The 26947-nt window shown below is 43.1% G+C and overlaps 1 protein-coding gene across 3 annotated transcripts in view; it reads right to left on the bottom strand.

Annotated features, from left to right (window-relative positions):
- HSDL2 (hydroxysteroid dehydrogenase like 2) overlaps nucleotides 1-13882 on the bottom strand; it is a 38884-nt gene extending 25002 nt beyond the window's left edge. Inside the window, exons 1-4 of one of the 3 annotated variants that reach the window (XM_088460053.1) lie at nucleotides 13789-13882; nucleotides 13463-13562; nucleotides 8628-8791; nucleotides 7175-7273 (exon numbers count right to left, since the gene is read on the bottom strand). In XM_088460053.1, coding sequence (XP_088316179.1) covers nucleotides 7175-7273; nucleotides 8628-8791; nucleotides 13463-13479 — 280 coding nt within the window. In that variant the 5' untranslated portion in view covers nucleotides 13480-13562; nucleotides 13789-13882. Of the gene's footprint in view, nucleotides 1-7174; nucleotides 7274-8627; nucleotides 8792-13462; nucleotides 13563-13676; nucleotides 13699-13766 lie in introns of those variants that run through there. The other 2 variants (XM_088460054.1, XM_088460055.1) reach the window with 2 other exon arrangements.
- Between the last annotated feature and the right edge of the window lie 13065 nt (nucleotides 13883-26947).

Consider the following 26947-nt stretch of genomic DNA (forward strand, 5'->3'; position numbering starts at 1 on the left):
ATAGGAGAACAAACAGGAAGTCAGATCTCCGTAACTGGGTCCAATAAACGTAGGCCTATAAACGAGTTTGCATTAGCCCTTTACTTTCTTGACCTACTTAGCATTTTGAAAATGATCTTACAACAAGGCACCAGTACACAAGGCGAAAGTAGTGGCCAGCTCAGTCACACCAAACTGAAATGATAGCTAGGAGAAAAGAGAGCTTTAAGGTTAAAGGTGGCTGCACAGCACTCTTTGGCACCTTCAGAATAAAGTCAAGGTTCCACTGAGTAACTGGAGAGATAAAGTGTAGCTCACCCATGAAAGAGTATTTACTTGTGGTTTTGAAAAAGCACAATAGAAAGCAGAAATCTGCACCTGGTGGAAGTTCAAAGTCCTGTCCTGACCTCCAGTGGTAAGAAGAGAATCCCACACCAAACAAAATAGCTCTTCAAAATACTGCGTTGGTGCGAGATCAATACAGTGCTTTTCGCAAGGAAACCTATCAATCATAAAATACAATGCTGCCTGATACTAAGGTGGACCAAATCAGCGTACCAGGATTGTCTTGTGATATGACCAACACTCTATAACTTCAGACAGGCCTGCAACGAACTGATCTAGGGACGTTATCCATGCCTTCAGCAAAGAAGCCTTTCTTCAGGATGAGCATGTCTATGTGCATTAGAGTATAAGGAATAAAGGGAGTGATTCAGGAGTGGACGGAATTGCAAAGCTGCACGAAGGTAGCTTTGCAATTCAGTCTTGGCTAATATGTAAATGCAGCAGGATGTGTATTGTCTGTAATGGAATGGCCAGCGCAGTCACCAGATCTCAACCCCATTGAGCAGTTGTGGGAGCAGCTTGACCGTATGGTAAGCATCAAGCCAATCCAACTTGTGGGAGGTGCTTCAGGAAGCGGTTGGGTGAATTTTCTTCAGATTACCTCAACAAATTAACAGCTAGAATGCCAAAGGTCTGCAATGCTGTAATTGCTGCAAAAGGAGCATTCTTTGACGAAAGCAAAGTTTGAAGGACAAAATTATTATTTCAAATAAAAATCATTATTTTTAACCTTGCCAATGTCATGACTGTATGTTCTATTCATTTTGCAACTCATTTGATAAAGAAAAGTCAGTTTTCATGTAAAACACGAAATTGTCTGGGGGACCTCAAACTTTTGAACGGTAATATATCTATCTATATACAGTCAGGTGCATAAATATTGGGACGTTGACAGAATTATCATATTTTGGCCTCTATTCACCACCACAATGGCTTTGAAATGAAATAAACAAATGTGCTTTAACTGCAGACTTTCAGATTTAATTTGAGGGTATTACATCCAAATCAGGTGAACGGAGTAGGAATTATAACGGTTTCTATATGTGCCTCCCACAAAAGTAATGGGACAAACTAAACAATCCTAAATCTAACTTTCACTTTTTAATACTTTGTTGCAAAACCTTTGCAGGCAATTACAGCCTGAAGTCTGGAACGCATAGACATCACCAGACGCTGGGTTTCATCCCTGGTGATGCTCTGCCAGGCCTCTACTGCAAATGTCTTCAGTTCCTGCTTGTTCTCGGGGCATTTTCCCTTCAGTTTTGTCTTCATCAAGTGAAATGCATGCTCAAATCGGATTCAGGTCAGGGGATTGACTTGGCCATTGCATAACATTCCAGTTTTTAGCCTTAAAAAATTATTTGGTTGCTTTTGCAGTATGCTTAGGGTCATTGTCCATCTGCACTGTATAGCGCCGTCCAATGAGTTCTGAAGCATTTGACTGAATATGAGCATATAATATTGCCCAAAACACTTCAGAATTCATTCTGCTGCTTTTGTCAGCAGTCACATCATCAATAAATACAAGAGAACCAGTTCCATTGGCAGCAATACATGCCAACGGCATGACACTACCACCACCATGCTTCACGGATTAGGTGGTATGTTTTGGATCATGAGCAGTTCCTTTCCTTCTCTTCTCTTCCCATCACTCTGGTACAAGTTGATCTTTGTCTCATCTGTCCATAGGATGTTGTTCCAGAACTGTAATGGCTTTTTTAGATGTTGTTTGGCAAACTCTAATCTGGTCTTCCTGTTTTTGTGGCTCACCAATGGTTTACATCTTGTGGTGAACCCTCTATATTCACTCTTGTGAAGTCTTCTCTTGATTGTTGACTTTGACGCATATACACCTACCTCCTGGAGAGTGTTCTTGATTTGGCCAACTGTTTTGAAGGGGTTTTTCTTCACCAGGGAAATAATTCTTCTGTCATCCACCACAGTTGTTTTCTGTGGTCTTTTGGTGTTGCTGAGCTCTCCGATGCATTCTTTTTAAGAATGTTCCAAACAGTTGATTTGGCCACACCTAATGTTTTTGCTATCTCTCTGGATTTGTTTGATTTTTCAGCCTGATGATGGCTTGCTTCACTGATAGTAACAGCTCTTTGGATCTCATATTGAGAGTTGACAGCAACTGATTCCAAATGCAAATGTCACACCTAGAATCAACTCCAGACCTTTTACCTGCTTAATTGATAATGAAATAACAAGGGAATAGCCCACACCTGTCCATGAAATAGCTTTTGAGTTGATAGTCCCATTACTTTTGGCCCCTTAAAAAGTGGGAGGCACATATAGAAACCGTTGTAATTCCTACACCGTTCACCTGATTTGGATGTAATTATCCTCAAATTAAATCTGAAAGTCTGCAGTTAAAGCACATATTGTTTGTTTCATTTCAAAGCCATTCTGGTGGTGAATAGAGGCCAAAATATGACAATTCTGTCAATGTCCCAATATTTATGCACCTGACTGTATATACAGTATGGCCTTAGCACAAATTGTCCAAGAACATCTATATTGGCATAGAAGAAATCAATGTCAAGCACCTGAAGCCAGGACAGCTTGCCTTCCACCCAGGTGCTTCTTCAATGGTCCAAAGAGAGGTACAGTAAGTGCCAGGTAAAGGTTGTAGGGAAGATTGTCCAGTACCTCCTAATGGTAGTACCGTAACAACTCACGTGTATGGTTGGCTAAGTGTGGCCTGGCGTTATCATCCAGCAATATGATGCCTGATGGCAGCAACCCAGGTAGCTTTCAACTAATTGCCCTCTGCAACCGGCTCAATGTGTCAAAATAGCAGACAGCATTCACAGTTTGTCCCTTGGTGAGGAAATCAACAAGACGTATGCCCTTGTGGACCCAAAACATGACCCTCTTTGCTGATGGAGTGGTTTTGAATTTCTTTAAAGGTCGGGACAATGTGCGTTTCCTTGGTATGGATGCTTAGTTCATCTCCGGTGTCACATGATGCACCTACGCTGCAGGAACTGCACTCCCTCCTCATGGTACCGCGTCAAGTGCACAAAATACAATCCCATCCTAATAGTTTTGTGAACTTCTGTGAGTTGCTTCGGTAACACTTTTTCCTGTACCCAGTTGCTCATGAATGATGTTGTCCACAGTACCCACTGAGATGTTCAGTTCGTCAGCAATATCACTAAACTCGAATGAGTCTGTCCTCCAGAATCAGACCTTCAATGCAGCACAAATTGTCATCTGTGGTGGACATGCTTGGCCAGTCAGATCGCTGCTAATCTTGAATATCTGTCCTGCCGTTATTAGAGAGTGCAAAAAACCTGTTTCCATGACATGACGTTATCACCGTACACCTCGACAAATTGGCAATGAATTCAAGCCGCTGATGTGTTCTTTAGACGAAAACTCTGATCACACTACGCACTTCAATGTTTAACCATGTTTCCGCCAGCCCTGCCATCTTACAACTGATGTTGGGACAGTATAAACAGATATGAGGTGTAGTCTAATGGCTGTGACGGGAAGAAGTGGTTTACCTGCTTTGGCCTGGAGGGAAATTAGAATGAAATAGAGAACATTACAGATATGATACCTTACTTATTGAACAATCCCATGTCAACAAATGTTGAACCCTCCTGGTGGTGACCAGATCCTTGTGGAACAAACGATACAGATATAGATTCTTGTTTAGTGGATGTTGGAGGCAGACAAGAAATTACACTTACCAAGTCCGAGAGAAAGACAGATACCTTCTCTGCGGACACAGCTTAAGCAAACGCAAACCTTCTGGTCATACCTCAACAGGCAATATCTCCACTCTTATTTTCCATATACAGTTACTATCCATCTTCTTTGCAATGCTTGTCTCCGAGGATAGTTCAGTATATTTTGGAATTCAGTTAAACTAGCCATTTTAACTGGGCAATTATGACAGAAGAAGAAAAGTTGTCTTAAGCGATCACTAAAATGTTTTAAATAAGGCAGCTTTTATAGCTGCTTTGACACTAGGAAGAGCCAGACGGAGGTTTACACAGTACGACAGATGACCATGACTCAGTCTGTTTTATTTTTAATAGTTTTGCTACTCTCCTTTGTGGTTCCCAATCAGGATCGCTGCTCCATCAGAGCCTAGGCCTACCAAATTAGATTTTTTTTCAACCCTATTTTGCCAATTTTTTTTATTTTGTTATAGTTCCAGTAATGCTATCAATTATAGTACATGTTGATATAAAACAGTAATCTATTTTTTTTTTAAGTTGACAAACATTTAACGTATATAAAAAAATGCTTCAAAACTGAGATGTTTGTCATTTCCAAATGCCAATGTTTAAGTATTTCACATTTTATATGTAAAACTAAGATGTTGAGCAATTCTTGCATTACTCTTTCCAAATTGTAATTTGCATTTTTTTCCAATATCAAGATGATTTAAATATGTACAACCCATAGACTTGCAGTGCTTAAGCAATTTTTCATACAATGTGGTAGTTTATTTTTTGCCAACCAATACATAGTTCTTAAAGTTCCCACAAAAGGATTCTGTACAAAACAACGGTGCAGCACAACTTTCGGCCTTGTCACAATGCCGGGCGGCTGGTGCATTTTGCCTAGCTGTCCGAGAAAAACAGCAAGTTTAGAAGCCTTACACAGCCCCGACCCTAATAGCTCCCGAGTCTTCCTATAAAATATTCTCATGCATCTTAACCCCACACCAGGAGGTATATTTACTACGCTAGTCTTCACTCTAGGCCGGGCGCCGTACCGTAGAGAGGGTACTCTAGGGTGCGTCCGGAAAGCGGGGGCTTGTCCATGAGAAAAAGGGGCATGTCTTTAAGACGTGCCCCCTTTTTATAACTCTTAGCGGTGTGCCCGGCACTTGCGGACATGCCGGGCTTCCCCCAAGCTCTCCTCTCTCTGTGAATAGATGCTGTGCGCATGGCATCTATTCACCTAGGTGATCACTGCACCGCTATTTTTCCCACCCACAGGACACTGCGGCCTGCGGGTGTGGACGGCACCAGGCATGTTGTTTTAGCATTAGCTTTTGAGATCAGGCAGGGCGCAGCGCCCTGTTTAAATAGCCTAGCGGAAACTCTACTAAGCGATGGGTTCGAATTTTCGTCAGTTTTTACTAAGCTCAGACCTCCAGCTGGTAAACCATGAAAAGCCAGACTTTAGAATACAGTTAAACATTTATTTTGAACCTATGTTTTTAACAGTACAAGTATGGAAACCTTAGAATTATTATGCAGTGGTTTTGGAAACTACAGTTAAACCCTTGAAATTAAATAACCTGCATCCACCAGTGTGTTTGTAGAAATGACTGCACATTTATGTAGGCTTTTTTGTAAACAAAGTAGGCAAAAAAAAAAAAAAAAAAAAAAGTGAAAAAAATTTAATTTTTTATTTTTTAAACGGCATGCAGATAGCCCCCCAACTGACAAACCGCATAGTCTAGGCTGGTAGTTAAAAAAAAAAAAAAAAAAAAAAAAAGAAGGGTCTTGTGAGCTAGGTTTTAATGGTCTTAATAATTTTATGGGGTCAATCCAATTAGCCACAAATCCATTGCGGGTGCGAGCCCTGCCGTGGTCCATTACTAATCCTAAACTATACAGCAGCCTGAATTTGCGCAAAACTGCTTGCAGCCCCATAGGGTTGCGAGTAAAAAGGATGGAATTCGGGCTGAGAGTGATGCAGATGCAGCGCCATTGCTGGCATTTTAACGCTGTGGAAACGGCAACTCACACCCTTTGCAGTTAAACCAGTTAACCGCAAAGGGTGAGAGTTGCCGTTCCGCGACGATAAAATGCCGGCAATGGCGCTGCATCTGCATGTATGAATTTTAGTTTGTCTTGTCTCTTGTGGTTCATAAGTTATACGATATATTTTTTAATTACATTGTCATTAATTATTTTCCAAATGACTGATATTTTAGATGTGAAGAAATTAATACACAAAAGTCTATTATATTTTCTGTTTGATAACATGTTGATATATTGTGTACGAATGTGGATGATCTTTTTGTTATATAGATACATACGGCTTGAATCTGTGTTGCACACAATGCTGATATTTGCGCAAATGGACGATATTTTTCAACTGTGCAAGCATCTAAGTCACATGGCGCATGCGTCAAATTGTTGTGTATGGGGATGTAGTTGCGATAGACGCACACTATCCAAAGTGTCTCAGAAAAATGCTGACGTTCCTGGGTGGTGACTGGGAAGTGGCTATTCAGACGCATGAATGTGCCTCGCGTGTGTCGCTGAACTGGTTGCAAACTCAGACGCTTAATCGCTCACATTGGAGGCCATACTCGGACGTATATTCTGCACAAGCATGGGGCTGATACACGTTTCAATGGTACGACTGATATTTGCATCTAAAGATTCATCAAGCAGTATTAAAGCATCAGGGGATGTTCAGAGTGGGCCTTTTATTCGTTGCACATGTACACCAGGGAAGGGCTTATAGCAGTATTAGCATAAAGTCACACAATCTGCACAGCGCCAGCGTCTGACTCAGAACGGTCAATGTGATAGGCCAGTGGTTCTCAAACTCGGTGCACTGCTCGGGACACTCTGTTGAAATGAATGCAATGGTAGTGTGGTGGCGGCCTCGGGCAAACCCCGACTGGGGACAGGTCCAGACATGTCCATGCATATCAGCGTGCATGAGCAACCTTGTTGCAAGCATTGCATACAGATATATCAGACCATTCAAACTATTTAGACAGAATCGCATTGGAAATAGAATTTAAGCTGCTTGGTACTTATTTATGGTGTGCGGTTAACTACTACACAAATAGCCACATTATCCAAAGGAGTGACCATGGCAGTGAGCCTGAGGATCTTGGTAAAACCTATCTTACCTCCAAATGTGTTCACTGCCTTTTCCACTGCCTCGCCGATTTGTTTCTCATCTCTCACATCAACAATGCATGGCAAGGCCTTTCCACCTGCAGCTTCAACTAATATAAAGACAAAAAAAGCCTCAGAAAAATTCTGTTCACAAATAACAAGTGAATCTAGTATATCAAAAATGTAGAGCAGAACAAAATAATGGTGCAATGCATTCTTAATGTTAGGAACAAAACACACAAATTACACTAAAACAAGTTATTTACTGAAAATTATTCTCTAAAAACGTTTTGTAGATGTGTGAATCAACGGCAATACACTTTCCTCTGTGTCTCAGTCCGCTGCCTGGGAGTCATCTGCAACTCCTTCCGCTACTCCATTCCCCATTTTTAATCCCTCCCCCATTCCTGATTCCACCTCCGCAAGTGCTGCAGGTACTGGCCCTTTCTTCCCTTGGAAGTAACAAAAACTCTTGTTTACGCACTCATTATCTGTCACCTTTATTAGTATAACTTCTTTCCCTCTCACCTTCCCAAGTCCCAACTACCCTCTCTACAATCTATCCTATAATGTGCCCACTTTATTTCCCACGCTATCTCTACAGATCCTCTCTGTCATTCGGTAAACTGGCTCTGTCTCCTACAGCACAGGTCACCAAACCTCAGGATCCTCAGGACACCAAACATTACATGTTTTCCAGGTCGCCTGTGGATCTTTTAAAATGTGTCAGTGAGTAATGAATACATCTGTGCACCTGCTGGGCGACCTGGAAAATGTGAACCGTGTTGGGTTCGGACAAAATTTGAGAACCACTGTCCTACAGAATCAAGTTCATACTTCTCACCATTTTACAAAGTCCTTAGTCACATCTCCAACCTCATTTCTATGTACACTTCCTTCCTTACCCTCCACTCCGCCTATAATTTCCAGGGCCGTATGTTCTATTAGATTAGACACTAGTCACAAAAGCTTCAAGCGTGCCTTCAAAACTCACCACTTCATTTAAGCCTATCAGCTATCCTAACTTTTCTGCCTTGCTACCATCTCTACTCCCTACTTAATGCCACCTATTCATATCTGCACTTTCCCTCTACAATGTAAGATCTCACGAGCAGGGCCCTCTTCCCTTGTGTTTTCCTTCCTAACACTGCACCCATCTTGCTGTTTCTCATCACTGGACTCCCTCACCCGAATGCTACTTCTCACCAATGCTCACTGTCTAGTTAGTAGCTGGATCTACAATTCTATGTTCTGTTTATACACTGTCAATTTATTCTTGATTGGCCATTGCATCATTTTGTATTGTGGAATTATGCATTTGTTTTGTTTGTGCATTTTTTTAATACTTTTAAATGTGTTCTCTGTTCATCTCTTATGTACATCTCTGCGGACCATTTGTGGCAGCTCAAATAAGAGATAATAATCTCATGGACAAACACATAGTAGCCAGGATTTGAAACATACTTTCCTCAGCTGCAGTATATATTGTTCCTGGAAGCTTAGGGTGAGGTTCTGCAGTCTTTGCTGCTATAACCACATTGGCACCATCCCTCGCAGCTTTCAAAGCAATGGCTTTTCCAATACCACGACTGGCACCAGTGATAAACAGGGTACACCCTGCAAGTTTCCTGTAATAAAACAATACAGTGAATAGCGGTTACCTATTTTGGAATAGCAAAAAGTACATGTTGATTATAAAAAAAACTTGTATCCTTTTTTTAATATATTATTTTATGACAATAGGCACAGTGCACTGTCAACGTACTCTTCTGCTGCAATGCTAAGTTACCCATTTTCAAATTTTTATGTGAACGCTGAAATTCTAATTACGCTTTTTGGCCTAACAAAACATTTTCCACAACCAGCGATACGAAGAATGTTATATTCAAATGAGGAAGGCATTTAATTTCAAATATCAGAAAATCTCTCAAAGAATGGTAATACACTGAAATGTCAAAAGTCATGTGACAGATGCCTAGTATTGTGTAGGACCACCTCTATCCTGGTGAAGTGACATCGATTCCACAAGTGAGAGAGATGTTGACCCATTATGTCTGGATAGTTTCCCACATCATTTAGGGTCCCACCTTAGAGCCCGTGCTAGATCATGGTTCAGCACTCCTGACCTGCACTGAACAGGTTAAGATCCCACTCCTCCCATTAGCTGTACGCAACCTCAGGTGCTTTTCATCTACGGACAGATGCACGATGAGGCTGCCGCTATGCTGTGAACGGAGATCGGAGGTGAAAGTGGGAGGGGGACTGCAGTATCCGGAAGTATTTCTGCAGCCAGCTCCCAGCCTAGCTGGAACTGGGATAGGAGCACACAGCTCCTGTACAAGCCAGGAATCAAGTGCTGGGGACTCTTTTTGGAATCCTGGGGGAGGGAGCTGCCTGCTGAAAGTTCAGCTCATGGAGCTGCAGTTTGCAGAGATGAACATGTAATAATAGCAGCAGCAGGCATGATTCTGGAGGGATGTACATGATACATCCCATATCCAGTGGCGACATAACCATATATATTAGATTCTTATCTGTGCGTGCAAGAAAAGAATTGCATCCTTGATGTGATACATCCTGCCACTTATCGGGTACCTACCGGCGTTAATTATGTTGGTATGTACCTAGAAATTTAGTTACAGGTTGAGTCTCCCATATCCAAATATTCCGAAATACGGAATATTCCGAATTACGGAATAATTTTAGCATGACTGAGATAATAAAACCTTTGATTTTTGATGGTTCAATGTACACAAACTTTGTCTAAGGCACAAATTATTAAAAATATGGTATAAAATTACCTTCAGGCTGTGTGTATAGGGTGTAAATGAAACATAAATTTCTTTCATGTATGTACACAAACTTTGCTTGAGCCACAAAATTATTGAAAATATTGTATAAAATGACCTGCAGGCTATGTGTAAAGGTGCATATAACACATATATGCATTCTGTGTGTATATTGGGGTCCCATTCCCAAGATATTTCATTATGATATGCAATTATTCCAAAATATGGAATATTCCGTTATCCAAAATACCCCTGGTCCCAAGCATTTTGGATATGGGAGACTCAACCTGTATAATCAAAGGACAGCTCTTCCGACAAGAGCTGTCCTTTGCCATCACAGGACTTCCAGGTTTATAACCCAGGAGTCCTTATGAGCATGCTTGTTATGCAACATGCCGAGGCAGGTGATGGAAGGATGCGATCCCTCTCAGATGCAAATGTGAAAAGAAGCCATGGTCTCCTGGTGTTACCCAGTAGGTCCAAGCTTCAGAATGTACAACATTGCTGAGCTTGGTACATATGGAAATGCAGCCTAAACTACGTCAGGATAGAACATTAAATCGCCCCCCCCTCCTAAAAGAAAAGTCTAGATCCACCCCTGGTACATTGAAGCTACCTACCATTATCTTTACATACTGCTATCCCATGACTTTTGGCACTTCAGTGTATAAACATATATTCAAAAAGCATATATACAGTAGAAGCAAATTTTATTTTATTAAGTCCAAGTTACTTATCGCTGTATCAATTAATAAAAGTAATACTTTTTAATGGGTTGACAGTACAGCGACCCACCTTTAACCTTGAACCTTCACATAACCAGTGAATGTGTTTCTTGTCATTTTATATTACCCTTATATACCTGTACCACAAGGAGCAAATTGTATGTGGACAGGCAATTAAAACTTTAATTTCACTCCCTTTGAGTCCATGTAATAGTGTATATATGGTCCAGCCAGACTGACAGCCACCCCCATACCCACACACATTGGACCGTCGAGCAAGGACTGCAGGTGAACCAGCAGAACCGTGGCAGAATCTGGGTAAGTCTTTACCAATACACCATATCTTACACCACTCTTGCCTGCCTGCTCCTGATGCTCCGGTTCTCCCTTTCTTTGCATATGGGCAACGTTTGAGGAGGCGAGCCGGGAGACCGAACATTATACCAGTGGACAAAAGGGAACTTTTTTTACTCATCACCTACCATTATTAACTGTCCATAGAAAGACCAGCGGATGGTCTTATAAGAACATACTGCCACAAGTTATTGCTGACCTAGGTTTATTTATTCTTTGGGACTACAAAGTGACTGAACTGATGTTTTAAGTGAACACCCTACCTACAGTCGGTGGTTCACACCTGGACTCACATATTTCATCTCTCCCCCAATCCCCCCCTCCCTATTTCATTAATCTTACATATGCCCATGAATTAGACCTTTGTCATCACAAATAACATTGGTCAATCATATCCATGATTCTAACTCAGAGCGCTCGCACTTACCCCTATTGATCCTGCCCACAACCTAACCTCCCCCCTTCCAAGCCAACCTAACCTACCCCTAGGGGTATATTTACTAAAGTGAGAGTTCTAGAAGATAATAGCTAGAATCTGGTTGCTATGTTCAACATCACTTCTAAAAAAAATCTCTCACTGTAGTATATATGCCCCCTAGTGCAGAGGTTTCCAAACGCGGTACTCAAGGCTCCCCAACAGTTCAGGTTTTAGAGATATCCATGGTTAAGTACAGGTGATTATAGCAAATTGACTTTGGTACTAATTAAATCACCTGTGCTCAACCATGATCATCTCTAAAATGTGAACTGTTGGGGAGCCTAGAGGACCGTGATTGGGAACCTCTGCCCTAGTGCCTGATCCCAATACTATGCCGGTGGTCAGGATTCTGGAACCGGGATTCCGACGCCGGTATTCTGAGTGCCAACATCCTGATTACTGGGATGGTGACTACATCCCTCTTTAATTAAATTCAGTCCAAAGTTAATATATTGCAGCAACAAAGTGAGCAGATTACCCAAAAACTGATATTTATAGATGCACAGCATTTCTCATGGTATAAACATAATAGTTACCAAAAATAGAGGGGAAGGGGGTCGGGGGTAGAGAGTATTAACTAACACGTTCAGTAACTTACAACAGAAAAAAAAAAACTTAACTTGAACTAGAAAGCAAATTGCTGATATGTTGGTATGGTTCACTATATATCTGCAACATTGTTGTAAATTACACACGTTTTCTTTATAACAGATGTTGCATGTATTACAATTTAAACCAGGGGTGGGGAACCTTTTTTCTGCTGCGGGCCATTTTGATATATATATAAAATTATCTGCGAGCCTGGTGCAGGCCACGCCCCTCTGGGTGACATCACATGGGGGTGGGGTCACAATCACAGGTAATTACAGCAATGTCCGGGGCATCCTGAGGAGCCTCTGTGGAGCTGTAAGGGCAGCATTGTGACCATCTGAAGAGTCCTAAGGATGCTCCAGGCGACACTGCTGCACAGATTCTAGGCACCCTGCTAGCCAGATGAGCAGACCCTCCAACATGACCCATTACATTATGTACAAAATGCTCTGCTCCTGGACTTCCCATCTAATTGATGATTGCAGTAACCTGTGGTGAAACACCTGTCTCATCAATTAACTAGTTCACCACAGGTGACTGAAATCATAAATTAAGAGGGAAGTCCAGGAGCAGAGCATTTTGTACCTGATGGAAGGGGTCAAGTTGGAGGGTCTGGATAAGGCTAACAGAAAAAAATCTCAGAGGGCCAGACCAAATGATTCTGCAGGCCTTATATGCCCCCGAGGCTTGAGGTTCCCCATCCCTGAATTACAAATACATAACTAGTACAGGTTGAGTCTCCCATATCCAAAATGCTTGGGACCAGGGGTATTTTGGATATCGGAATATTCCGTATTTTGGAATAATTGCATACCATATTAAAATGTCTTAGGTATAGGGCCCAAATCTAAACACAGAATGCATTTATGATTTATATACCCCTTATACACACAGCCTGAGGTAATGTTATACAATATTTTCAATAATTTTGTGCCTCAAACAAAGTTTGTGCACATACATGAAATTTATTTATGTGTCATATACTCCTTATACACACAGCCTACAGGTCAATTTATACTTTATTTTTAATAATTTTGTGCCTTAAACAAAGTTTGTGTGCATTGAACCATCAAAAATCTAAGTTTTCAGTATCTCAGTCATGCTAAAAATATTCCGTATTTCGGAATATTACGTATTTCGGAATATTTCGATATGGGATACTCAACCTGTACACATTTTATTTTTTAAATTCCTGAAGGACACAGGAATCTTTTATATTGTTTGTGCACAACAACCCAAGGTAAATGAAAAAAATAATAACTCACAATAAATGTATCATTATAACTATATACACATTGGGTTGGAATGTCACCCTCTACTTCTCTCTAATAATTTATCCACCCACAAACAGTGTTTGCTTACCCAGTGTTTGGCAGCATGATGAATATAAGCTGGCACAAATTCCTTCCAAAATCGACTGCAGATGAAGGGGCTTGGTACCCGAATACTGAACTATAGGAATCTAGAAGTTAAGTCTGAATTAGAACTGCTCACACTGATGACCTTTGCTCCACATTTCACAAGTTCACATGTAAAGTCACGGTTTAAAGGTCAAAAAACAAACGTGCACAAGTACCGTTGCATTATAAAAGCCTCCGTGACAAAGGTGACAGTTTTACAGTAACCATAGTTCTGCGGTGCAGCCCAACTTCACCGCTATACCTACTTTGATCTAGCAACAACCATACCTTCTGACCGGTCACCTAGGTTAATTCTTGCAGCACTCAGATCGCAACCACACCCATTAGTTTGCTAATCAAAAGCTTCTCAGCGTCTCAGCCAATCGCTGATCACCTCAGTCTGCCTCCCTACAGACGATTGGCTAAAATTTGTTACCTGAGAAAGAGGCTTGGAACGCTAGAATGATAATCTGCTTCTGTTGTAATCTGGTAAACGCGGTCTTTTCTAATGTGAGTTGTGAGACAGTTTCTGTTTGTGAATATATAGTAGACACAAAACGTGATTTTTAATGTAAATAATAATACTTTATTTGTTGACTACACAACTTCATTATAACTACTGCTAAATGAAAATCCAAATTGCATAAATTTGATACTAATAATGTGTGGCAAACCTAAAAGGCAGTTTCTAGTACATTTCAGGAGTGAATGGGCACACAAATGATTCTGAACTGCAATTTGAATGTGATCCATTTATGTATTTGACATATGCTATAAGTATGCACATATGTAATTTTAACTATATTTATTTATAAAAATTATATTTTACACTAGGTGATGTATTAGCCTATGGGGCTGACTCAATGAGCTACAAGCTCAGTACTGGATACCTTTGCTAGAAATTCATTTAGAGATATCAGACCGCAGGCATCATGCCAATGCTGAACTCAAGAAAAAGAAAATAAGGTGTTCTTTCTCTAATATTCTATTTGTGAGAAAGGGAGAAGGCTGCCAATAATGGGGTTAAAACCAACTCCCCTGCACGACAATAATCCAGAAAAACAAAAAGTAAATTAGCGCCTAAAACTCCATTCTCTTAATAATCAATCATGTATAAGCAAACAGTAATTTAAGTAAAAAAATAATCCATATAATCTTTCCAGCTCATATAACAATAGAATGTGTCATATCATATCAATATAATAAGCATACATAAAATCAGTAATAATCGAAACCTAAAAATAGATATTCACATAGAAACTAGCAGAATGTTATTGATGAATAATATACCCATCCAATGGTAGAAAAAATGTTGAATCCCCTGTGTCTCTATTAATCCCAGTGGGTCCACTGAAGACAATAGGATATGACATTAGATTCCAATATATGGAAGGTATGTCCCGTTGTTTAAATTGTGACAATGTAAATTGCAAGGTATTCTAATATGAAAGTTCTGCATAAACTTCAGGAAACTCCAACGGAATTGTAGATATGCAATGTTAAATAGTTGCTCAGTGACACAATATCACTTTGCTGTTTACTGTGTCTGGAACAAAGTGTGATGGTAGTTACTAACAAGCAGATACAAAGCTCCCGATGCCGGCTAATGTCTGGTCGCTGTGAGCCTTTGCTCTCTGGCCGCAGATTCCGCAATAAACAGACGTTTGCCTCACTCTGTGTTCCTTCCTCTAAAGGTGCGTGTGCAGTTGTATCGGCTAATTTAGCAGTCTGTGAAAACACAGTGACAGGCTGTTCTGCTCACCATATCAGTCCAGTTCCAGCAATGTAGCGATAAATGGAGTTCTTGGTCACGAACCAGGGAGATCCTTAATAGATGGTTGATATAGGCTCAGCGGGGCCTGAATGAGAAGACATCACCCATACATCACGACGCGTGGGCCCAGACCTTCAAAATATCAGTGGGCCCAACATAGTAGCACATTGGATTACTGCGCCCAACGGACGAGAGGAGCCGAGAAACAACAGGGCAGGAGGAGCCGGGAATGGCAATTCTGGAGGTAGAGCTGAAAACAGTCAGGCAGGAGGAGCCATGAACATCCTGACAGATGCATGAGCGGGAAAGAAACAAGACGAAGGAACAACCCCATTTACCACTAGAACCTTCTGACGGGCAGGCTCAAAAGTGCACAACTTCTCAGCCACATTGCTCACCAGAAATATGTGAGAATGTGGTGAGTAGAAATACACAGCATTCTAGATGAAGTTTTCTGTATAAGGCTCTGTAGTGACTTCAGGGTGATGTTATCCCAGGACAACACGTTCATCATGTACATCAGATTAGGGACGGACATCCATGGTCAATGTTTGCTAACCTTCAATGTTTTTCTTGTGATGTTAGTGTCCTTTCATTCGATGGGAGCATTCCAATGTTTGTCGCCATCGCATGGTAATGATACGATGGTGTTGTGATGGTTACTTTTTTTTTTTATGCTGAGAGCTGTGCTGTCCAACCTGCAGCTCTGAGCATCGGACATCTGGCCCAACCCCGATCCCTTATCTCCTCATGTTTTGTTACATCATTATGAAATTTATGCGCTGCAATTATCCATGTCAATTTGTGTCTTCTCTGTATCTGTCTATTATTCACTGTATACCCATGTAATCCTGTATGCTATGTACATACAGTCAGGTGCATAAATATTGGGACATTGACAGAATTTTCATATTTTGGCCTCTATTCACCACCACAGTGGCTTTGACATGAAACAAACAAGATGTGCTTTGACTGCAGACTTTCAGATTTAATTTGAGGGTAATTACATCCAAATCAGGTGAACGGTGTAGGAATTACAACGGTTTCTGTATGTGCCTCCCATTTCTTAAGGGGCCAAAAGTAATGGGACAAACTAAACAATCCTAAATCTAACTTTCACTTTTTAATACTTTGCTGCAAATCCTTTGCAGGCAATTACAGCCTGAAGTCTGGAACGCATAGACATCACCAGATGCTGGGTTTCATCCCTGGTGATGCTCTGCCAGGCCTCTACTGCAAATGTCTTCAGTTCCTGCTTGTTCTTGGGGCATTTTCCCTTCAGTTTTGTCTTTATCAAGTGAAATGCATGCTCAATCGGATTCAGGTCAGGGGATTGATTTGCCATTGCATAACATTCCACTATATAAGCCTTAAAAAACTCTTTGGTTGCTTTTGCAGTATGCTTCGGATCATTGTCCATCTGCACTGTGAAGCGCCGTCCAATGAGTTCTGAAGCATTTGACTGAATATGAGCATATAGTATTGCCCGAAACACTTCAGAATTAATTCTGCTGCTTTTGTCAGCAGTCACATCATCAATAAATACAAGGGAACCAGTTCCATTGGCAGCCATACATGCTCACGCCATGACACTACCACCACCATGCTTCACTGATGAGGTGGTATGTTTTGGATCATGAGCAGTTCCTTTCCTTCTCCATACTCTTCTCTTCCCATCACTCTGGTACAAGTTGATCTTTGTCTCTTCTGTCCATAGGATGTTGTTCCAGAACTGTAATGGCTTTTTTAGATGTTGTTTGGCAAACTCTCATCTGGTCTTCCTGTTTTTGAGGCTCATCAATGGTTTATATCTTGTGGTGAACCCTCTATATTCACTCTTGTGAAGTCATCTCTTGATTGTTGACTTTGACGCATATACACCTACCTCCTGGAGAGTGTTCTTGATTTGGCCAACTGTTGTGAATGGGTTTTTCTTCACCAGGGAAATAATTCTTCTGTCATCCACCACAGTTGTTTTCTGTGGTCTTCCGGGTCTTTTGGTGTTGCTGAGCTCTCCGGTGCGTTTCTTTTTAAGAATGTACCAAACAGTTGATTTGGCCACACCTAATGTTTTTGCTATCTCTCTGATGGGTTTGTTTTGATTTTTCAGCCTAATGATGGCTTGCTTCACTGATAGTGACAGCTCTTTGGATCTCATATTGAGAGTTGACAGCAACTGATTCCAAATGCAAATGTCACACCTAGAATCAACTCCAGACCTTTTACCTGCTTAATTGATAATGAAATAGAGAGGGAATAGCCCACACCTGTCCATGAAATAGCTTTTGAGTTGATAGTCCCATTACTTTTGGCTCCTTAAAAAGTGGGAGGCACATATAGAAACTGTTGTAATTCCTACATCGTTCACCTGATTTGGATGTAATTACCCTCAAATTAAATCTGAAAGTCTGCAGTTAAAGGACATCTTGTTTGTTTCATTTCAAAGCCATTATGGTGGTGAATAGAGGCCAAAATATGACAATTCTGTCAATGTCCCAATATTTATGCACCTGACTGTATATACAGCGCTACGGAACTCTTGTGATCCCATAGAAATAAGATATAATAATATCCTTATATTTCAAAATACAGTAGATGGTGTACACATATAGATGCAGAGTGACATTAACATAATCTGACCTAAAATATTTACCAAACACCCAGGGTTTTCAAGGGATAAAAATCTGGGATTTCCACTTCCTCCTGGCTACATATTAAAACTACAAAGTTTTTTTCCTTGTTGAATTAAATTAAGAGATTTAGAGAAAACAAAAACTACAAAGTTAACCCCTTTGAAGTGGCACTTGTCAATTTTCTTTTCTGTAATGTCTGTAATATTCAGGTCAATAGAGCAGAGGAGCTCATTCAGACCCACTCGCTAGATGCATACGCTCGCTCCCAGCATGTGCAAATTCAGCTAAGTGACGGCATGGCAGGCAATCGCATGGCAAGGCATAAGCACGCCCACTATGTCTTGGTGTGCGATCGCTTTCGCTTTGTGTATGTAGATGCCCACCAGCCTGTCTGAAGACGCCCACTTGCGCACACCATCTCCAGGAAGTGTATGCAAGCATCGGTATATTGGCTACCATCGGATGCTTTCGCAGCGCTTGAGGTTGACTATACCCTACCGCAAGCACTGCAATCACTTCAGTGTCAAATCAACCAGGTGACATGTACTATAATGCTGTCTGTTAATTATGCACGCCTCTGAAACGGCGTTAAGACGCTCAGGCATGCCTGCGTTCACACCTCCACTCCCCCGTTTCTAGTGGCCTGCCCCTGTTACCATCCACAAGCGGCTTGTCCTGTCACTCATTCAGCTGGGCGAGCGTACGCTTCCCGGTTGCTCTGACTAGTTCGCACATTGCGATACATGCGCACAACGTGAACCATCGGCAGATACGAGCGAACGCTTCTTGGCAACCGGGTCTGAATCAGGTCCAGAGTTCCTAAAGACTAAAATACTTGAGCAGAACAACCTCCCATTTGACATTAACATTCATTTAACTTTTTGACCGTTATGAATTCTTTATTTTGCATTTCCTTTTAGTTTCATTGTTGGTAAAAAACCATCAACCAACCCTCACAAAAAAACCTAAATAGATTTTTTAAAACTGTTGTAGTTTAAAGTATAAAATGAATAGTGCCCCTCAAGGTCATGGGCGTTACTGATCATATCTGTTCAGCACTATGGTGTAGTGCAGTGGTTCCCAAACTGCAGTGTTCGCAAATACGCGCTATAGCGCGTATTTTACCCCATATCGGGCACCGGGGACCCACTTTTTTAAAGTCCCCGGGAACGCGCTGCGCTATGGCCAATCCCTGACTGCAGGGGGACGCGTTGTGCTGCAGCCAGCTGTAACAGACACAACGCTGTCTGTTAGAGCAGCCAATGAGAGTCAGATAGACTCTCATTGGCTGCTGCAGAAAGCCGTGCTGGGATTAAGTGTCTGATCCCAGCAGCGGCACAGCGTCCGTGCCCGGCGCTGGGACAGTGTTTGTTCCCAGCGCCGGGTAAGCCACCGCGGCGGTTACCTAGTGGAAGGGACCGCCTGGTCCCTTCCACCAGTAGCGGTGGGAGAAGCTTGGCTCCGGGCGCGAGCTGAGTGGAGCTCGCTGCCCGGAAGCCTAGTAGCGGCGGCAGTGGTTTGGCACTGGCCGCGAGATTTGGTTCGCGGTCCAGCAGCCAATAGGAGGCAGATGCAATGAGCCAATCGAGGCTCGTCGCGTCATAGCCCCGCCCACTCGTGGCGTCCGTCGGCAGAGGGGAGGAGTGAAGACCTCCCGAAGAGAAGAGCGGCGCGGCAACAGTTCCGGCGGCCGCGCAAGAGGCCAGAAGACGGATCGATCAAGAAGGAAGAGGTGGTGCCGCTGGCCAGGATGGGCCAGCGGCAGAAGACTGAAGCTGAGGACCGAAGAAGACTGCAGGGGAGGAAAGCAAAAGAGCTAACGAAGTTCCACCCCCCGCAGCCTCTTCCACCGTACCGGTAGGCGGCCTTGGGCCACCGGTCTTTTTTCACTCCTTCCTAGACCACCAGGGTTGTCGGGCACTAGGCCCGTGGGATAAATTCAGGCAATAGGCCTGTGGGTCTCTAGGCGGGCACAAGGCCCGGGCAACATAGGGAGCATTAGGCCCAATAGAAGGTATATGCCCCCCAAATAGGTGTGACTTGGGCATTAGGCCCAGGTCACTAGCGGGCCCACCTATTTGCCCTTTAGTGGCTTGGGCCTAATGCCCTGGTCACACACCTATTAGGGGGGCAGATACCTTCATTGAACTGCGCACTGCACAGGGGGATCTCTCCTGGCTGCACTGCACAGGTGGAAAGTCATATTACCTGAAAGATCATGGAGGCATTAAAATATGCATTTAAGGGGCTTGTGGGGATATCTGATGCTGTTGGGGGTATCAGATCTTCATTTTATTGGCATGTGGGGAGGTCTGAGGCATATGGGGAGCTCTAAAGCATAAATTATGATGGGACCCACAAATGGTCAGGTAGGACCCCATTTTTTTAAAGTGGTGGGTCCCTGGGACCCACAAATTTTGTTGCTCACCGCGATCACTGCAAACTGTTTTGAATCTCAGCACCCTAGTGCCTCAGCATTGTTTTCACGGCACCCCTCTAAAAGTTTGTTATTGAGAAATTCTGAAAAAAATATAGTGAAGTAGTAAAGTGAAGTAAATTGTGCTGACCTGTCATCCTTAGGTTCAGTTATGTGGAGAATGGGGGACAGGTTTGTGCTTCTTTTTGTCCACATATTTACATTACATAGACCATAAAGAATTTGATTTGGTGCTGGACCACCAACCTGATGCACCCCTGCGAGTGTCCTGAGGCAGCCCAGGGTGCCATGGCGCGCAGTTTGGGAACCACTGGTGTGATTTGCATTATTACAGCACTAAGAGCCTGACACATTACGGAGCGCTATTGCGATTACACACGCAGACGGGCAATTTTTGCGTACTGCGCATCTGTAAGCATTGCAGTGCGCGAAGGCACCACTGCGATCGCAGAGACCACGCAGACGTGCCAGACCGTTCTAACACCATTACAGGGGCGTGCATCTATTGGCCATTGCGATGGCATATGCAGCTTGTGTACTGACTGCGTGCGATGAGATTTAGCAATTTCTCAGTAAGGTCAGACCTGCTGTAACTGCGTGAGGCAATGATGTTCCCGATGTATACGCAGGATTGCAAAGTATTACGGATGTGCGTAAGCGGTAGGGGGCGTCTATATGCTGGCTTTGGGCGTCTCTATAATAGCTTTGTTATTTCAGTCAGTAGCATATTTTCGCATGCATAATCACAGCTACAATCGCAATAGCAATCCGTAATGAATCAGGCCCTAAGTTCACTCATTAAATTCTGTGTGCAGAGTTTGTATGATCTCCCCAGGTTTGAGTTCTTTTGTTCCGGGTGCTCTGGTTTCCGCTCACACTCCAAAAAAAAGTTTATTTGGCTTCTGACAAAATGTAACCCTAGTGTATATGGGGCCTAGTTTCCACATGTTTTTGGTAATAGGCTCATTCATTATTAGGGACCCAATGGGGCTGCCTAGTATTCAACAAACTATGAAAATTGAAGGTTTCCAAAGCATGCCTGTGGGAACCTACACCATCTTCAGATAGTGCTGGTTTCCGTTGCTCCCCTCTTCCTATGGGAAGCAGGACTGGGTTGCGAAGAGGAATCCAACTGAATAAAATAACTTTTAATAAATGAAATAAATATACCCAAAGAGAAACACTTTATAACAGCAATAAACAGGAAGCTCTTCACAGGAATAATTCAACAAGTTAGGAAAGTAGTCCTGGATGTTATCTTGTTTGTGTGGTCACAGAAGCTGCACCCAGGTCCGGCGATAGGGGGGGACTAGGGGCACAGCCGTACCGGGCCCCAAGATTCTAAGGGCCCACAGGCAAACCCAATGCTACTGCAGTGATGCAGGGTGCACTGCAGGCATATTTGGGCCCCGTTACTGCATGGTTCATCAAAGGCAGACAGGGTCCGAACATGCCTACAGCGCACACTACATCCATGGTGGAATAGCCCACGGCAGTACACTGCCGTGGGCTGGAACACAGAATGAGGAGGCAGTCTGACCGCCCTCCTCCCCTCACGGCTCCTCCCCTCTTTTCCCCTCCCGTCTGCTCCGTCCCCTCCTCTTACCTACTCTCTCACACTGCTGTTGCCGGGGACCTGACGTCACACTCTAGTGACCGGCCCCGGCGTAATATTCAATGTTCCACTTGTTGCATGCAGCTGCGTCGGCCAGGAGATGATCTCTTCAGCAGAATTGACGAAAGGTGAGAGAATGTTCCCTTCAGCGGCAATCATATGTCAACATATCACATCAATTATTACCTTAACAATGGTGATTGTTCTCATTGCTACAAAGAAAATCTCTCTCGCCCCCTCCCTCCCTTTCCCTGTCATCCAATGCTTCTCCCCATCACCCTATAGGTGCGTACACACGATGGGGAGCCCATAAAAAAAAGTGTGTACAGGTCCCCATGATTTCTGTTGCCAGCCCTGGCTGCACCACCCAAACATAAGTAACTTGAACGTTCATGACATAATGAACTCTGTTACATAAATAGATTAGAAGAACAAATAATAGCAGACTGATATGCAATTTGTTGGCAATGCTGGTACACACTGGCAGATATATAGATCAGCTAATATATTGTGTGCCCGTCGGCCAGTGTGTACCAGCGATATGTCTGTGAACGACGTCGTTCACAGACCTATCGCGTTGGCTGTGCTGCACAGCCAAAGCCCAATATATGTGCTCATCGTGTTGTGTGTATGGGCGATCATCCATCCGCCCGTACACTTGCTGCAAAGGCCGCGCGAAGTTCCCCGCGGGCAATAGGACCCGCGACCAGATGACAAATGATGGTTGTTCAGTGTGTATGAACAACCATCATCTGCAGGCAAGGGAGTATCTAGGCGTTTGAGTGCCCCTGGATAAGTAAGGGACTGGCGCCCCCCCATATTTGAAATAGGGAAGGTGCACATGGCAAAGACAGACGTATTCTTGTGGAGAAGGGGCGTGGCCACACACACATTTTATATATATATATATATATATATATATATATATATATATACATACAATGTTGGTCCTCAAAAAAAATCCAAGGTCCACGCACGGCACTACTATAGAAAAAAACTCTGTTTATATCATATAAAGATATGAATAATACATGTTACAACTGATCCAGCATGTGAGCAACGTTTCAGGATCCCTCCGGACCCCGTCCTCAGGCTGCTGCAATAAACGCAATATTCAACAAAAAAAGAACAGTGAATTATATATATGCATGAGAAAGCTATGATCACAAAAGGTTAATTAAAAATGAACCAAATAAACAAAGTCAGAAATCCACTGCACTTGCCACTCCCAGATTTGGGGTGCAGACCTGCACTCGCCATTCCCAGGCATGGGGTGCAAATGGCTTGTGACCACATTGCTTAAATAACTAAAAACAGAAAACTCACCACTCACCATTGTTAGATCACTCACAATAATATATAAATATAAATAATGGGGTTTTGGTTCATGGATTGATCAATGCATTTAAGCCTGCAGCCCACATCACGGGACCCCACTTCTCTGCAGGTCCTACACTATCTGTCATACCCTCGGCCATTCCTCTCCCATTTACATCTCTGATCTCATCTCCCTTCACTCTCCTGTACGCCCTCTTCGTTCAACAAATGCTCGCCGCCTCTCATGCCAATTGACTACTTCCTCCCACTCCCGCAACCAAGATTTTGCCCGCACTGCTCCCCACCTTTGGAACTCTCCCGCTTCCTATCAGACTCTCCACCTCTCCTCAATCCTTCAAACGGGCTCTCAAGACCCACTATTTCATCAAAGCCTTTCAGCTCTCATCTTAACTTGCTGCTACATACTCCTCTCCCTGCCTACCCCATCTGTTTCACCCCTGTCTGTCTGTCCCTCCCCCTTAGAATGTAAGCTCCGATGAGCAGGGTCCTCTACCCTCTTGTGTTCTCCTTACTCTACCTTCATCTACTTCTTACTCTCTACCAGGGCACCTAACACATGGTTGCTTTGTATTGTTGCTTATCTGGGTGTTATGGTCTCGAATGTAGCAATGTATATTATCCATGCCCTGTAATGTATTGTATTGTACTGTAAGTCACTGTAAATCTATTTATGTACTTTGTAAGGTGCTGCGGAACACTTGTGGCGCCATATAAATAAATGATGATGATGATAATAATAATTATGGAAACCTGGTAGCTGCTATCACAGAGTTTAAACTGAAAAAATGTTAAGTTGTTTAAAGCTCACCCGTCAAGTAATGGCTTTTAAAGGCGAGACAGTCATCAAACATCGCTTCTATCATACTACCAAAAAGGCAGCTGACACAGGTTAATATAAATTAGCTTGCACAGGGGTAATTAACCGAATAAACAAAATCAGAAATCCTTTGCACTCGCCACTCCCAGATTTGGGGTGCAGACCTGCATTCGTCATTCCCAGGCATGGGGTGCAAGTGGCTTGTGACCACATTGCCTAAATGAATAAAAACAGAAAACTCACCATTATTAAATCACTCACAATAATATATAAATAATGGGGTTTTGGTTCATGGATCTTTCAGATATATCGGCCATTTGCTGGTGTGTACGGGTGAACCGACGATCGCCTGTACACATGCTGTGGCACAAAGTGTCGATTGACAGCTCAAGTGGGCGAGCGATTTAAATGTCTGACCATTTGAGCTGTCAAGCCTGGCATATCGGGCATACTAATTGGTAAATGTGCATACACTTACCAATCGATGGGTCGACCAAACGGCCGATGCCTCCCCCTAGTGTGTACCCAAGCTTAAGCTGCTTTGTACAACTAAGGGGTCACTAGTATTTACAATGATTCCAGGTGTACAGTGGGAAAATTGTTTCTGATAATGGTGCAAGATAACAGCAAACTTGAATGTACAGTAAACTGTCTCTACATGCATGCCAGCAGAATAAACAGTAGCTGACCAGATGATACCTAAGATAATATAAAAAAACACAACATAAATCAAATTAACAGATTTAATTTCAGGCTGACTGAAGGCAAAGTAGATTCAGGTCAAAAGCAGAATATCGAAGTGCAAGCAAAGTTAAACAAAGCAGAATCAATTAAACAGGCCTGGGTCATAATAGGAACAAGATGGAATGCAATAAATAGGAGTCCTAGAACAAAGATGCAGAGGCACACACAAAGGGAATTTCTGAGTACACAGAACAGCCCCTAACGACTCCATTTTTGTTTTTATGAGACAGTGGCTAACCCTGTAATGGTGAGGACACTGTTCTACTGATTTATTGGGGGGCGGGGGCATGCAGGCTCATTTGATTGGCACCTGTAGATATAGAAGTATAACCTTCAGTTAAATCCCCCTGTATTTAAAACTGACAATGCTCATTATACCTTACAGTGGAATTGAACTCCAAACTTTATATACTACAGTCAGACACCTAACACGAGTTATTATCCTACATATTGTTACAAGTCGTGGTCACGACTTGACCCTTTCTGTTAGCTTTCCAAGGCAGGACGGGGTTACTCCTGTTGTTCCTGTTGCTAAGCGATCGGCACGCCTCAGGAAGTGATGTCTCCTGCACAGGTGCAGCTTGATTAAGTGCCTCAGCCTATTTATACTCACTGAACAATTGCACCTGTGCCGACTATAGCGTGTCTGTGGATTTCATCAGCTTAGCTGCATGGGCAGCTTTTGTTCTCTCCATGATATTGCTTCCATTCGGTTTCCCAGCTGACACCAAGCAGCTCCCGGGCTGCCATAGTCTTCCAAACTGCTTCCTAGCTGCATCTAGCAGCTCCCGTGCTGCCAATGTTCACCATACGGCTTCCTAGCTGCACAAAGTAGCTCCCATGCTACCACCATTCTTCATTTGGCTTCTTAGCCGCTCCAAGCAGCTCCCGTGCCGCACCATTGGCACCATCGCCGCAACATCGTCACATTTGCCGCACCATCGGGGGGGGCCCTATGTAATTTTTTTTTTTCTTTTTAATCTCTTTTAACCCGTTTTTTTACAGGTACAACACAAGCGGCTTACACATATCTCACTGATCTGTGCAGGCTGCTTGCTCGGGAGAGTTTTGCAGAGAGAAGACACTGCAATCTCGAGTGAGTCATCTCCTGCAAAACCAGCTACTCGGGGGAGAAATCTCCTGCAAACCCTGCTACTCGGCAGAGAAATCTCATTCTACTTCACCATCGGCCATCTCACTCTCGGCTAAACTCCCTTCTTTGTAAATTTGAGAGTCTCAGGAGCTTCAAGTCACCCGAGTTTAGGTGAAGCTAATCGAGTTTAAAAAAAACGTAAACTCTCCCAAACTCGATTCTTAGTAAATTTATCCCTTCATCTCTTGAATTCCCTTGTACCTCCGTGTGAGCCTCTACTACCCCAAGTGTCCAGGCGGCCGCCCAAGTACCGGTGAACGTATCATAGTTCTAAGGGTAAACGGGCGGTTGTTATTGGTGAAGATCTCGATAGCCTGATTCTAGGGGTCTCACATGAAGCAGGCAGTGGGATTCATAACACATATAAACTCTTTGTCACAATCCTGGCTAGTTTTTACCTTTTGTGACTTACCTCTGCCAGCTGCTCCATGGATCTGTGCTTGCAATTCTCCTGGGACATCTGCTCTGGCTGAATCATGCTGGCTGTGACATCTCTGTGTGTGCAGACTGCTCTCCTTCCCAAACTGATTAATCACCTGAACACTGCTCTGTCTGTGAGCATTGCTAGTCTTAATTGGAATCACAGGTGTGGTCCTGATTCTCAAGGGCTGCAGAGATGATTACTCCCTCTGCATGTTGTGCCTTGCTCCACTCAGAATGCCACTGCCAGACCACCTGTCTGTATCCACCAATCGCTGCCAGACTCTAGGTATATAGATCCTCCTCTAACAGCACTCAGTGCTTGAACATTTCGTTACGTCCCTTGGTATACAACTTGTGCTATAGCTGTACCTCTGAGTACCAGTGTGTCCCAGGCTCCTGCTGGTTCCTAGACCAGTGCTATCTGAAGCCTGCTGCGTTCAGCTATCCACGCTACCAGCTTCCCCACACGGCTCCCAGGCCGCTCCAAGTAGCTTCCACGCTACCAGCTTCTCC

Source organism: Taudactylus pleione, unplaced genomic scaffold (genome assembly GCF_031769625.1).
Source record: "Taudactylus pleione unplaced genomic scaffold, aTauple2 ptg000967l, whole genome shotgun sequence".
Classification (NCBI taxonomy): Eukaryota; Metazoa; Chordata; class Amphibia; order Anura; family Myobatrachidae; genus Taudactylus; species Taudactylus pleione.